At 39.8% G+C, this 15,203-nt stretch overlaps 1 protein-coding gene across 2 annotated transcripts in view; it reads left to right on the top strand.

The window, feature by feature from the left end:
• Nucleotides 1-10,184: 10,184 nt before the first annotated feature.
• Nucleotides 10,185-15,203, top strand: part of EDEM3 (ER degradation enhancing alpha-mannosidase like protein 3) — an 87,069-nt gene continuing 82,050 nt past the window's right edge. For both annotated transcript variants that reach the window (XM_065881247.1, XM_065881246.1), the window contains exons 1-2: nucleotides 10,185-10,345; nucleotides 14,865-14,910. In XM_065881247.1, coding sequence (XP_065737319.1) covers nucleotides 10,185-10,345; nucleotides 14,865-14,910 — 207 coding nt within the window. The remainder of the gene's footprint in view (nucleotides 10,346-14,864; nucleotides 14,911-15,203) is intronic.

Here is a 15,203-nt window from a genome sequence, read left to right as displayed (position 1 = left end):
GCAAAATGACCACCACAATAAGTCTAGTTAACATCTGTCACCACAGTTACAAAATTTTTCCTTGTGGTGAGAACTTTAAGATCACTCCCTTAGCAACTTTCAAATATGGATTACAGTATTATTAACTACAGTCATGCTGTACATTACATCCCCATGACATTGATTTTATAACTGGAAGTTTGTAACCAAAGGTATGATTTTTATATTATACCTAAGGTGGTAAAAATTGGGTGCAATTTTTTTCTCTTTTAGTAAGGATAAATGGAAACAGACAAAACAGACACCGAATTTAGTCAATATGAATGTTTTTGGGCAAACACGGTTGAAAATATAGCTTAACTTCAATAATGGTCTTATTCTTTTTCCCATAATTTTCATCGCATTTTATAATCAGTTACTTCAGTCTGTCCAATTTCTTGGTGACTCATTATTACATCTTTCTTAATAAAGGAGGAGACTTATATTTCCTGTTAGCAGGATTTTCTTTTCCTGAATTTGTGCCACCTAATTATACTGTTTTTTCTCCCTTTTATTCAAAATAGCCTGATGGGGCAAGAAAAAGCCAGGCCAGGAGCACTTGCTTGGTGTGTTCATACATCTGAGAGAATCTGACATAGTTGGGGAATGGAGATCCCTAGATTTTGAAGGCCATGTAATATAGTTTGGATGATTATATGTTATTATTTAAACTGGGACAGTTTTGAAAATGAAAGGGGGCACTAATCGGATAGGATAATATTGTAAATCAAGACTGTCACAGGCAAACCAGAATTTAGGGTCATCCTAATACGGTAGAAATGGTCTGGACTTATATCCAAATCTTGACTGTACCAGTTCCCTGCTTTTGACCTGTGCAAAGTGATATAACCTCTCTGAACTTCACTTTCTACATCAGTAAAACAAGGATAATAATTCTCATGTGGTCAGGGCAGGGGCATGTACCTGGCGTACTATATATCCTTTGTAAATATTATCATAATGATGTCTGCCTGTATATCTAAAATTCTTTACCATAGGCAGTATGATATTATGAATGGATTAGGTTAAATTGAACTTGAGGTGCAGTCAGTTGCCCCATCACAAATCCCCACTCCTGGATGGCAGCCAGAGATCTCATCAGGGAGACTCCCTGTAGAGGTGGGTACTACAAGTACATTTCTCCATCTTATCTCTATTAACATCAAAGATCATTTTATTTAATATAACAAATGTCAAAAATGAATTTTCATTGTTGAAATTAATGGTTAGTCATCATAATGAATGTTAGAAATAGTCTCTCATTGATAGAATTTGTGATTTCCAAGATATACGGACTAGTTAAACTATTTTAGAGGTACTTCCACCCTGGCATGAACAAGTTGTAAAAAGCTGGACCATTAGAAATGGTGTGGGGGATGAAGGGATTCCAGTTGGTTGATGCTTACTAAAGGATGATAGAATCCTGGCTCTGGAATATTGTTCATATGCCCCCAGTGAATCTTTCATGCAAGGTCATGATTACAGAATCCAAAAGGACCAAGACCTGGCATTTCATCAGACTCACAGAACAGGTGGTATATGTTAACTTGTCTCTGCTTGCTAAACAAATGTTTAACAAATGTCTGTATGACAGAAACTGGCCTAAGACTTGGTTTAATTATAAACTGGTTATGAGGTTGTCGGATCAAACAGACAGGTTGTCAAAATCCTGATTCCTGTATTTTGGTTGCTATCACTATCTACCAACAATAAGCCGGCAGTTTTGCATAATTAAATTATTTGCAAGTTATTTGCTCCTTCTTAACCATTGACCACTAATGTGATTCCACAGCTAGAACTTCAGCCTATCTCTGTTGGCCATATGGAATGAAAAAACAAAACAAAACGAAAAACTGGGTCTTAGAGAAACTGATGTGCATAGAATGGTAAATGGCAGATCCAGGTCGAGAACTCAAGTCATGTGATTTGAAGTTCAATGCTCAGCAGTGGGCACAAAACAAGTGTGTGTGTGTGTGTGTGTGTGTGTGTGTGTGTGTGTGTGTCACACATCCATGTCAGATGAAGAGAAGGAATAGGAAGGAAAGGGAAGTGACGTGAGGGGACATGGAGAAAAACCAGAAAAAAATTAGACATTAGAATGCGGTGCCCTGGGACCCCAAAGAGGGTGCTAAAATTGGGGTTAAGCCCCCAAAGACGGGATAGGAAAGCTCTGAAGATATTTGTTCAAGAACTAGTTCTATAAATAATAATAGAGTCCATTAGAAAACAAACTTATGGTTACCAAAGGGGAAAGGTGGAGGTGAGGGATAAATTAGGAGTTTGGGATTAACATATACACACTACTATATATAAAATACATAATCAACAAGGACCTACTGTATAGCACAGGGAACTCTACTCAATACTCTGTAATAACCTATAATGGAAAAGAATCTGAAAAAGAATAGATACGTGTGTATGTATAACTGAATCACTTTGCTGTACACCTGAAACTAACACAACATTGTAAATCAACTATACTCCAATATAAAATAAAATTTTTTTTAAATTACAAAGTCCATTAATCTTCAGCCGTGGACTAAGAATAGTTCATTTGCACCCTTGACTCCTACTCTGAAAATGGCAAATTTTCTACTCCATAATAATGAGAATATCAATAGCTATTATTTATTGAGCTCTTTCAAACTGTGCTAAATATTTTACACACATCATCTTAACATCTTCACAACACCCCGATAATGAAGGTATTACAACAATTGAACAGTTAAATCCTCCTAAAAAATACGGGGGTAGGTACTATTATTCCCATTTTACGAATAAGGAGACGAAGGCACAAAAAGTTGTGTAATTTGCATATGATAACATGGCTAATAAGCAGCAGAGCTGGCTCAGAGTCACCATTAAGCTACCAATGCAAGCTGTGCAGAATGTTGTTGAATGGTGCTGACTTAAAACCTTGTGGCCAGGCTAACACGTGAAGTAGAAACTAAATTGGTAGTACAAAATGTGGACTTAGGAGAGAGGCCAGAGGCAAGATACACTTGCTTGTGAAGAGCCATGTGACTTGGAGTTGTTTCTGATACATGAAGTACACGAAAAATGGCTACAGAATGAGAGACACAAGCACAAGGGTGAGATCAACCTTAAACATGCCGTAGGAGAAAAACCTCTTCTTGCCCGAGAGAGTTGGTGCAGGTGCCACTGAGAGAAGCGAGATAATAATCTAAAGCTGAAGCAGTGTGGAAGATCTCAACTCTGACTGAGAGGTGGAAAAAGCCCTGGGGACATCTCTGGGGGCAGTGAATCATTCAAATTTCCCATTCTCTTTCTTGGAATTTAGAAACCTCAGTCAGAGAGCCAATAATGGAGTCAGGCCACAACATTCACCGAGTACCTTTTTCATGAAGTACTCTTTGGTTGTAAATGTAGAATAAGTACTGTCTTTATTTATTTAATGTTTGCAAGACTGAGTTCTCAGAAAGAAAAAATGTTCTGTAAATTCCATACATTCTCAAATAACAGGAAAAGCAATTTGAAGAATGACAAAATCACCACTCCCAAATTCTACACTAGAGTTTTAGGAGTAATTAGATCTGTCATACTAAAGAATCCAAGCCATTTAGGACCTGCTGCTATAGGTCAGTCTCACACAACTGGTCGCAGCCTCCTGGGACAATTCCTCAGCCATATTAAAGTGGAGACTCTCCTTTATGTTTGTGAATCCATATGATTCTAACCAGGGCTCCAACCCCTCCCTATTTCCTGATTCTAACCAGGGCTCCAACCCCTCCCTATTATTTCCTGATTCATCCACGCAAGCAAGTAATGAGAACACCAGGTGAGCATACATATTTACATAAGCTGCAAGGCTGTGCAAACAAACTCTTATCCAATTAAAGGGCATTTTATAAATGGCTCTTATTTCCTACCATTTTTAATGGGCTTAATGCATCTAAAATCTCTTCCATAGTCTTTAAAAGTCCTTATCCCTATTCTCTTTAATGCTTTCCACCAGTGTTTTTCCTGTATAACACACCAAAGTCTCTCGTTTAACTCCTATATGCATTTTTTAAAAACATCTTTATTGGGGTATAATTGCTTTACAGTGTGGTGTTAGTTCCTGCTGTACAACAAAGTGAATCAGCTATATGCATATGTATATCCCCATATCCCCTCCCTCTTGCGTCTCCCTCCCACCCTCCCTATTCCACCCCTCTAAGTGGTTGCAAAGCACCAAGCTGATCCCCCTGTGCCATGCAGCTGCTTCCCACTAGCTATTTTACATTTGGTAGTGTATATATGTCCATGCCACTCTCTCACTTTGTCCCAGTTTACCCTTCCCCCTCCCCATGTCAAGTCCATTCTCTATGTCTGTGTCTTCACTCCTGTCCTGCCCCTAGGTTCATAAGAATCTTTTTTTTTTTTAGATTGCATATATCTGTGTTAGCATACGGTATTTGTTTTTCTCTTTCTGACTTACTTCACTCTGTCTGACAGACTCTAGGTCCATCCACCTCACTACAAATAACTCGATTTCTTTTCTTTTTATGGCTGAGTAATATCCCATCGTATATATGTGCCACATCTTCTTTATCCATTCATCTGCCGATGGACACTTAGGCTGCTTCCATGTCCTGGCTATTGTAAACAGTGCTGCAATGAACATTGTGGTACGTGACTCTTTTTAAATTATGGTTTTCTCAGGGTATATGTGCAGTAGTGGGATTGCTGGGTCATATGGTATTTCTATTTTAAGTTTTTTAAGGAACCTCTATACTGTTCTGCATAGTGGCTGCATCAATTTATATTCCCACCAATAGTGCAAGAGGGTTCCCTTTTCTCCACACCCTCTCCAGCATTTATTGTTTGTAGATTTCCTGATGATGGCCATTCTGACCGGTGTGAGGTGATACCTCATTGTAGTTTTTATTTGCATTTCTCAAACGATTAGTGATGTTGAGCATCTTTTCATGTGTTTGTTGGCAATCTGTATAGCTTCTTTGGAGAAATGTCTATTTAGGCCTTCTGCCCATTTTTGGATTGGGTTGTTTTTTTGATATTGAGCTGCATGAGCTGCTTGTATATTTTGGAGGTTAATCCTTTGTCAGTTGCTTCATTTTCAAATATTTTCTCCCATTCTGAGGGTTGTCTTTTTAATGGTTTCCTTTGCTGTGCAAAAGCTTTTAAGTTTCATTAGGTCCCATTTATTTATTTTTATTTCCATTTCTCTAGGAGGTGGATCAAAAAGGATCTTGCTGTGATTTATGTCATAGGGTGTTCTGCCTATGTTTTCCTCTTAGAGTTTTATAGTGTCTGGCCTTACATTTAGGTCTTTAATCCATTTGGAGTTTTTGTTTGTTTGTTTGTTTTTTTGCGGCACACGGGCCTCTCACTGTTGTGGCCTCTCCCGTTGCAGAGCACAGGCTCCGGACACACAGGCTCAGCGGCCATGGCTCACGGGCCAAGCCGCTCTGTGGCATGTGGGATCTTCCTGGACCGGGACACGAACCTGTGTCCCCTGCATCGGCAGGCGGACTCTCAACCACTGCGCCACCAGGGAAACCCGTGGAGTTTATTTTTGTGTATAGTGTTAGGAGTGTTCTAATTTCATTCTTTTACATGTAGCTGTCCAGTTTTCCCAGCACCACTTATTGAAGAGGCTGTCTTTTCTCCAGTGTATAGTCTTGCCTCCTTTATCAAAGATAAGGTGACCATATGTGTGTGGGTTTATCTCTGGGCTTTCTATCCTGTTCCATTGATCTATATTTCTGTTTTTGTGCCAGTACCATACTGTCTTGATTACTGTAGCTTTGTAGTATAGTCTGAAGCCCAGGAGCCTGATTCCTCCAGCTCCGTTTTCTTTCTCAAGATTGTTTTGGCTATTCGGGGTCTTTTGTGTTTCCATACAAATTGTGAAATTTTTTGTTCTACTTCTGTGAAAAATGCCATTGGTAGTTTGATAGGGATTGCTTTGAATCTGTAGATTGCTTTGGGTAGTAGAGTCATTTTCATAATGTTGATTCTTCCAATCCAAGAACATGGTATATCTCTCCATCTGTTTGTATCTTCTTTAATTTCTTTCATCAGTGTCTTATAGTTTTCTGCATACAGGTATTTTGTCTCCTTAGGTAGGTTTATTCCTAGGTATTTTCTTCTTTTTGTTGCAATGGTAAATGGGAGTGTTTCCTTCATTTCTCTTTCAGATTTTTCATCATTAGTGTATAGGAATGCAAGAGATTTCTGTGCATTAATTTTGTATCCTGCTACTCTACCAAATTCATTGATTAGCTCTAGTAGTTTTCTGGTAACATCTTTAGGATTCTCTATGTATAGTATCATGTCATCTGCAAATAGTGACAGTTTTACTTCTTCTTTTCTCTGATTGCTGTGGCTAAAACTTCCAAAACTATGTTGAATAATAGTGGTGAGAGTGGGCAACCTTGACTTGTTCCTGATGTTAGTGGCAATGGTTTGTTTTTCATCACTGAGAATGGTGTTGGCCATGGGTTTGTCACATATGGCCTTTATTATGTTGAGGTAGCTTCCCTCTATGCCTACTTTCTGGAGAGTTTTTATCATAAACGGGTGTTGAATTTTGTCAAAAGCTTTTTCTGCATCTATTGAGATGATCATATGGTTTTTACCCTTCAATTTGTTAATATGGTGTATCACATTGATTGATTTGCATATATTGACGAATCCTTGCATTCCTGGGATAAACCCCACTTGATCATGGTGTATGATCCTTTTAATGTGCTGTTGGATTCTGTTTGCTAGTATTTTGTCAAGGATTTTTGCATCTATGTTCGTCAGAGATATTGGTCTATAGTTTTCTTTTTTTGTGACAACTTTGATTTTGGTATCAGGGTGATGGTGGCCTTGTAGAATGAGTTTGGGAGTGTCTCTCCCTCTGCTATACTTTGGAGGAGTTTGAGAAGGATAGGTGTTAGCTCTTCTCTAGATGATAGAATTTGCCTGGGAAGCCATCTGGTCCTGGGCTTTTGTTTGTTGGAATATTTTAAATCACAGTTTCAATTTCAATGCTTGGGATCGGTCTCCTTATATTTTCTATTTCTTCCTGGTTCAGTCTCGGAAGGTTGTGTTTCCTATATGCATTTTATCACTAAGTATATAAGTTGTAAAATACTGTGTGTAGGTTTTGAAATAATGAATGTCAAACTTTCCTGGTGTTCACAAATTGCCAGTTAGCTAAGAATTTCTATTATTTCCAGTAAGGGGTTTAAATGGGTTCTTTTTTGAAATGCACTTTGTGAATATATTTTTATTTCACTTCCACAGGCTCCACTTTAGATACGTTAACTTGCAATGGTTTTAGGCCACACCTTTTATCCTTATGGTTTTGTAGAGATTAGTGAAAAATGGACTCAACCATTGGCTAGAAATTGAATTTCAGTAAGAGAGAAAAAGATGCTTATTATTTAGCAAGTCAACAAAGAATATGTTCTGTGTTATCATTATACACCTTAAAGTGCAGTGTTAGCTTAAAAACAAATAAGCCAAGGGAAAAAATAATCCCAGAAAATGCTACACATTAAAAGCCAGTACTTTTTCTTTTCGAGAACATTGTTTCTCAGTGACAGTTACTAGTCAATATTGACTTCTTATAAAGGATTGGAACATCAGGAAGGCAAAGAAGATTGACCACATTTCAATATAATTGAAGGTTGCTGACTGTTTTTCTATTCTCTTTGTTTCTAGTTTTCAAATTCTGAATGATTCGTGTTGACCTTTAGCTTGCCGTGTTCTCTGTGCCAGAGCCAAGAACAATTCACAGGTATTATTTACTTAGCTAACTTCATCATTAAAGCTGCCAAAGAGGATCCAGGATGGAACCAACATAGGGTTGCAGGTCTGTACAAAGCATAAAATGAAATATTGTACAGAAGTGACCTCATGTGTTTTCACAGCCTCCATGTAAGTAGATAAGAACTATTATTCCCACTTTATAGATACGGAAACTGAAGGGATAAGGAAACAGGTAACTATACCCAACATTTATTGAGCATGTGTAATATAAGAGGCACAGTGCTGAGTTTTGGAACATACATATAAATAAGGTAAAGTCAATACCCTCCATGCAGTCACAACGTAGTGGACACGGCTGACTGTGAAAAACACAATAATAAGGACACAGAATACAATGGGAGGATGATGTCTAATGGCTGGAAGGCTTTGGAAGGATTTTGTGGAGGTGGAATCTGAGCAGAGACTTAATGGGTAGTGAGTATTCTACAGACAAAGATGGAGGGACAGCAGAGGGGATGGTAACAGCAAAGGCATAGAAAGGATATAGTATGAGAATCTGTTAGTTTTCTCATAGGACTTGAGTGCAGGGCAGGGGTAGAAGGGAGATAACATGTTCAGAGGATTTGTAGATGTCCTTGAATGCCAACTCTGGTAGCAATGTAGAGAAGAGTTAGGGTGGCAAGGAGATAATTTAGGAGGCTATTGTGATGGTTCAGGAAAGAGGTAATGGAGGCTTGAACTGAGCAGAAGCAGGAGTAGAAAGAAAGGTAGTGATAGCAGAAGTAGAATCTATGTAATTGTCAAGTGATTGGGCATAGACTGTGAAGGAGGAGGATGAGTTGAAGATGATTCTGACATATTGAGTCAGTTAACATTATTATATTTGAGCTTACCCTTGGACCAGACAGAAGGGAATTTCTATTGGGGAGGTGGAAATGTGGGTCTGGAGATCAGGACAGACACTGAGTTAGAAATCAACCACAGGGATATGATGGTACAAAGAGAAACCGATGAAAAGAAAACCTTAAAATTTTAAGACAGAGAGGGGTAATAAAGGCAGAGGAGTCATTGGTGTCACCTGAATGGTCGGTCTGAGAGGGAAGCAGAGGATGTAAGATGACAGAAATCAAGGAAGAACAGCTGAGCTGCTGAGGGTAAGAGTAAGCGATTTCCTGTGGTCACAGAGGTCACGACCAAGCTCCTAAACTCCGCACCTACCTACTGAATTATTACACAAGAAAAACAGTGTGGTTTTTCAAGAGGATTTTACTCCTCATTTTCCCTCGGCCATCAAAATTAATTGCAAGTTCCAATTTTCATTAAACTTTCTTTGCAGCTCACACTAGCTTCCTTACATTGAGCTTTCTAGATGACTATTATTAATCAAGTACGAGGTCCCTCCGTGCCCTCCTTCACTCTTGTGGTTACCTGCAAGGGCTTCCAAGTCACAGAGGCTGGCTGGAATCTAACCCAGCAGTGTGACGAGGCTCACTACCTAACTTCTCTGGCCTCGGTTTCCTCGTTTGCAACATGGGGGCGGTGGTACTCACCTATTAGAGTTGAGAAGAATGCATGAGAGAATGCAAGTAAAACTCTCAGCACATTGCCGTCAAAGGCTCAATTCATTTTTGCTGTTACAGTATTGAAATCTCCCTGAAGGTAGAAGACTACTCCAATAGGACTACTTTTCCCTAAGGCGTGCAGCACTGATCTGAGGCCGTCTGAGCCTCATCCTGCCAGCCCTCAGCGAAACGCACACGTAGGAAGAGGGATAAAGAGCTGACGGGTTCTCCGGGACTCGGCAGCCCACGGAGTAGGGCGGCTGGCTGCAGGGAGCCGGGGGAGGAGGGATCGCAGGAACCACCCGAGCCCCTCGGCGGACCACACGTCACAGGGTGCAGCGCGCCCACCCAGAGTGGAAATTTAGCCCGGTGGAGTCGGATTGCGAGAGAGCCGCGGAGGAAGCAGTGAGCGATGGGAGCGGTAGTTTTCAGGCCTCAAGTTCACGGGTCGGAGGATGGCCGAGGCGAAAGGTCCCTCCCCGGTCCCGCCTTTTGTCCACGTCTCACTTCTCCCAGCCAATGCTCTCTCTCCTGTGCCCCGGGCCAGCCCCTCTCCGATCCGGCCCCCATTGGCCTTGAGGCTCAGCGTCTTGGGCCCTACCCGGAAGTAGCATTTGGGGAGGTGGTTTCCTAGACTACGACACCGGAAAGCTGGGGGAGGCGCTCTGGGCTGCTGAGAGCGGAGGGCGGTGGCAGCGCTGGCGCTGGGGACCGGCTCAGTGGCTTCGGGAAGCAGCTCGGCGACGGCGGCAGCTCGCGTTCCTCCGCATCCCGGCCTCGACACGGCTCGCAGCTCCTTTGCCACCGGCGTCCGGCAATGTGTCCCACCGGCCGGGCGTAGCAGCTGCGCGTGCGCGTGCGCGGAACCGCGGGGCCATGAGCGAAGCCGGCGGCGGCCGGGGCTTTGGGTACTCGGTCCCCCAGCGAGCGCCATGGAGCCTGGTGGCGGCGACGGCCGCGCTCTGCCTGGTGTCGGCCACGTCCGTGTGGACGGCGGGGGCCTCGCCCATGAGTAGGGAGGAGAAACAGAAGCTTGGGTAAGGGTGCTTGGAAGCCTGGGGTGGGTTTCCTCGTGAGGCTGACCACGGGCGAGGTGCCTGTCATTGCGACCCGGGCGCCCAGTGGCCTCTCCTGTCGCGATTGGGACGGCTGTTGCCTCGAGAGAACCCTGGCGGGGTGGACAGGGTCCGGGAAAGTGGGGGTCGCCGCCCGCGATGCTACCTCGCGGGATTGTCGGGGTGTCGCCCGGGCCGTCTGTGACACGTGCAGGCTCCTTAAGGCCAGCCGCGGTGTGTCAACGCGGCTGCCATGTCACTGGCCCGTGAAGGGGGCTACACACCGTTTCCCTGCGCGCGAGAGTTTCGAGGTTGCCTTTCATCAGAGACGTGGTTAGATTTCTTGCACAAGTGAGCTCCCAGGTGGGAAATGTTGCTGATCTCACAGCAGTTAAGGAAATCATGTTTACACCTGTTACGGAATAGGGGGCGTTCATTGGAACTTGAACTTTACACATTTTACTATTTCTTTGCAGTGGTTTTTTGCACTGCATTTTCATAGTAGAACAGTATTTGATGGTAGTATTCAAAAGCCTCAATTAAATATACCTATTCACTTTACTCAAAGTAGTTTTATCAGTCTTGAAAGTCATAAAATCTTCCGTTATATGTACAGCATTTAATTTAAAGTAAGTGTTCCTAATACACACCAGGTCCCACAAATGAATAAGGAAAAAGCCAAGAGACAGTAGAAAATGGGCAAAGGGCGTGAAGAGTTAATTCACACAAGAGGAAATGCAAATGGGCAATAAACATGAAGTTACTCAACCTCATAAATGTGAGAGATGCAGACTAAAACAATGAAATAGTTGGGTTTTTTGCCATCAGGCTGGTAAATACAAAACACAATACATGGATGGAGTACTGACTGGATAGTTGAGGTGTGAGAAGGAACTTGGTGGGAGTGTAAATTGCTGTAATTTATTGACCGTCTCCTAAAATTTAAATTGTATGTATTCTTTGATTCATTAATCCCATCTCAGGGAATCTATCCTACAGAAATAAAAGCACTATTAAAGTAGAAATAGGTGTACAGGGATGTGCATTTTGAAAGAACAGAACTGTTCCTTGGAGCATCCATATTATGGAATAATATTCAGATATTAAGGAGGAGTTCGGTCATCGGAAGGCTACCCAGAATATACTCCCAAGGCCAAAAAGATGTAAGCTGTAGAATACTATCTGTAGTATCCCCAAAAAAAAAAAACGGAGAAGAAATTGTTTAAGCTCAGAAAAACATGGAAAGATGACTACCTCCCGGAGTTACAATGGAGGTGAGGTCAAACCATCAGGTTTTGTTTTATCGACGTATACAGACTTCCATGTTGTTTAAATTTTTGCAAGAGTCTTGTATTAGTTTTTAAATAAAATAGCAATAAAAGACACTTGTTGGAAAATTTAAAGTGTCAGTTATCAAAACAAAATTACCGGGCTTCCCTGGTGGCGCAGTGGTTGCGAGTCCACCTGCCGATGCAGGGGACACGGGTTCGTGCCCCGGTCCAGGAAGAGCCCACATGCCGCGGAGCGGCTGGGCTCGTGAGCCATGGCTGCTGAGCCTGCGCGTCCGGAGCCTGTGCTCCGCAATGGGAGTGGCCACAGCGGTGAGAGGCCCGCGTACCGCCAAAAAAAAAAAAAAAAACAAAATTACCAGTAAACTCTAATAAGTGTCTTAAATTTTCTCTTTGTGAATTTAATGTATCACTGATAACTGTTTTACTGAAAACCCTACTCTGTGCCAGGCACTTTACATATACTATCTCTGTAATCCTCTCTACTTCTTAATGAGGTGGATGCGATCCCCATTTTGCAGATGAGGAAATTGAGACTCAAGGTTGACTTGTTCAACGTTACAGAGCTAAGTAAATGTTGGAGCCAGTATTCAAACCCGGGTCTGTATGACTTCAGAGCCTGTGCTCACTCCACTCTGCTACACTTCCATAAGACTTGGAGAGAGAAGCTTCAAGTCTGTTAAGGACAGCAAGTATTTTTATTTGATCACAACTCCCCTTTCTCCTTTTTTTGTTAAAAATTTTTGTTTGAAGAAAAGTCATTGGATAACTCATTTTTGACCAAAATAAAATTTTAACTGTAGAGCTCCAACCAAATTGGCTTGAGATTTCAGCTCAAATTTTGAGATCATTTATGAAAGTGAAGTTACAGTTATTTAGGCTTGTTAATTTAGATTGCCTTACTCTAGGGTAAGAGTAGAATAAGAGTCTATAGCTACAAACCACAAATACACATTGCTTGACTGCTTTCTCATCCAGGAATTTTCAGGAAACGGAACTATGATTTATTAGGTTTACCTGTACAATTTTTTTTGAAAACCCAAATAATGATTATGATAAAAAACAGAAAATGCCTATCCCTTTCCCTACCCCCCGCCCAAACTAAACTGATGATAAAGACTGAAATTATCATGAATAGTAAGCAATTGCTCGGTTGCTTGCAGTTTATAGTTTATGGAATTATTTACCTGGTTATATGTAGTCTTATACTTCCTGGAATTCATTTTTTGTTTTTGTGTTTTAAATGTTACAAAAGTTGTTAATGTTTTTACTTAAAAAATGAAGTATAAAACAGTTCAATTTCGGTAGCGTTTTGGCAAGCAATGTAACTATAGAAAAAGCTGATTTATAGATCTAATTTCCAATACATTTTTATCCAGTTGTTGAATAGATATAAAACCTTATAGAAAAAAAATCTCTGTATAATATAGTAATTATTCTACCATTCTGTATTTAAATGAGTGTTAGGACTTATATGTGTAATTAGGAAAGAGAGAGAGCTCAACGGGATATTAAATACCTCCACTTTGAAGTATTTGTTGTGAAATTTGGTGATCATGTGCTGCATAAATGTAAGGATTGGAAAATAATGTGTCCTTGTTTGCAGTCGTGATTTGTTCATAGTCTTGAAGCTTGAATGCTTGCAAAGTTGGGTTACCAAGTTAAAGCTTATGTTACCTGTAATACACGTGTCTAGGCACTACTATTACCAGTTACAGAAATTTACTTCTTGACAATAATTTTGTATTTATTTCAGGGGAAGGAAAAGAGAATTTCCATATTCCATTTATTGATATCAGTGCTTGAAGGGAAAATTTAGCTCCTTTTTTTGGTTTGTTTATTAGCTAATTTGAGAGCTCTTTATCCCCTGCAATATAATAAAAAAACGTCTAGAAGGATTTTTTGAGATACTCTGTAATTTTCTGAGATAACTTGATCCATATTCTATCATACATATAAACATATAAAGAACTAGTGTTTTGGCAAAGTGACTTATCACCTTGTTAATGATTAGGTGTTTTTAAATGATTATTATTTGTAAAAAGTTGTCAGGACTTAGCTTCTTCAGTTCACAAGTTTGAGTGTACTTGATTCTGCTGGTTATTATAGCCAGGATCTGGAAATTAGTCCTTTTCTGTCTGCTAGCTATATTATTACCAGTATTTCATCATCCATGATTACAATTTTTAAAATGATAATTGCAATATAACAGGAGGTAAAGTAAAAATATATCCAGCCATTTTCTTTAATATTCTCTTCAATTCTTGCCATTAGTGATTGGAACTTTGGGAATAATAGTAAGAATTAATAAAAGATTATTAAAATATTTTTCTTCTGCTAATTATTGAGAGACTTGGCCTTGCCTAGCCATAACATTTTTTGCAGTTTTTCCTATAACCCTCACTCCCCCAATTTGAGAGTGTTTAATTGAAAGACTGATTCCTTGGTCCCAATCTTGTGGATTTTGACTTAGTAAATCTGGCGTGGGGATCAGAAATTTCCATTTTACACAGTCATTTTGGGGATTTTGAGAAACAGAGTTAGCCAAAATACACAGATCTCTTTTCGAGAATTAGTTTTCTCATATCAGGGGTGAATATTGTTTATTTGACTTTTGACACAGTTTTTTAAAGGAGCCAAAGGTACATCATAAAATGTATCTTTTGGAAATATGACAAACATTAACAGAAATGTGTTAAACTAGGCATTAGTGATCTTATTCATTTAAGGGGAAAGGCAGAGGCTTCATAGAGTATCGTTATTTCATAGCAATACACACACCAACCCCTTTCTTTTGGTAGAATGTATAGTATAAGCAATACATGGTAACAGTTATTTCTTTTGGGTCTCTTCAATATTTTCCCCTTTCAAGACATTTATGTTAAATAATTTTGTTAAGAGGTAATTGTTTTTCATCATCAGATTTTCTTCTCTCTGCATGGCATGTATCATTCAGCAGTTTTCTTAGGAAATATTATAAAATGACTTTTACATAAATTGCTAGAATAGGAAAAGTTTGGCTCATCTCTGCGTGATTCGTGAAAGCTTGTCTACTAACATGGGTGTATTTCCTGACCCTGTTTGTGTTCCTTCCTAACTAAATTTTTCTTTTGTTTTTTATTGGTATATGTTTATGAAGGAGCATTAACTTTTTGAAAGACAATAAATAGAATATACTTAACTTTTTCCCATTTCTGCTCTTTTAAAATTAGGAATCAAGTACTGGAAATGTTTGATCATGCTTATGGTAACTACATGGTAAGTAGAAAGCTTATCTTTATGTACCATTTATGAGAGCTGATTATTATGTGAGCACAGTCAACTGGGAATTTTAAAACCTGAATTAATATGTTTTATTTCCTTTAAAAAATTGTTATTAATTTTTTTAAAGGAAGTTTTAAAAAAATAGTACAAACATAGGCTAACAGAGTATTCCTGATAGTGGTTCTTAGAGAACCAATTTATTGAATAGGTAAGAATAAATTGAATTAGATTATGAAACTTTGTATCTAAATAGTTTCCTTTGATGCTATCAACAGTGTTTATTAAAT

The sequence above is a fragment of the Phocoena phocoena genome, chromosome 1 (genome assembly GCF_963924675.1).
Source record: "Phocoena phocoena chromosome 1, mPhoPho1.1, whole genome shotgun sequence".
Lineage (NCBI taxonomy): Eukaryota > Metazoa > Chordata > Mammalia > Artiodactyla > Phocoenidae > Phocoena > Phocoena phocoena.
This window is presented reverse-complemented; position numbering and strand designations above follow the sequence as displayed.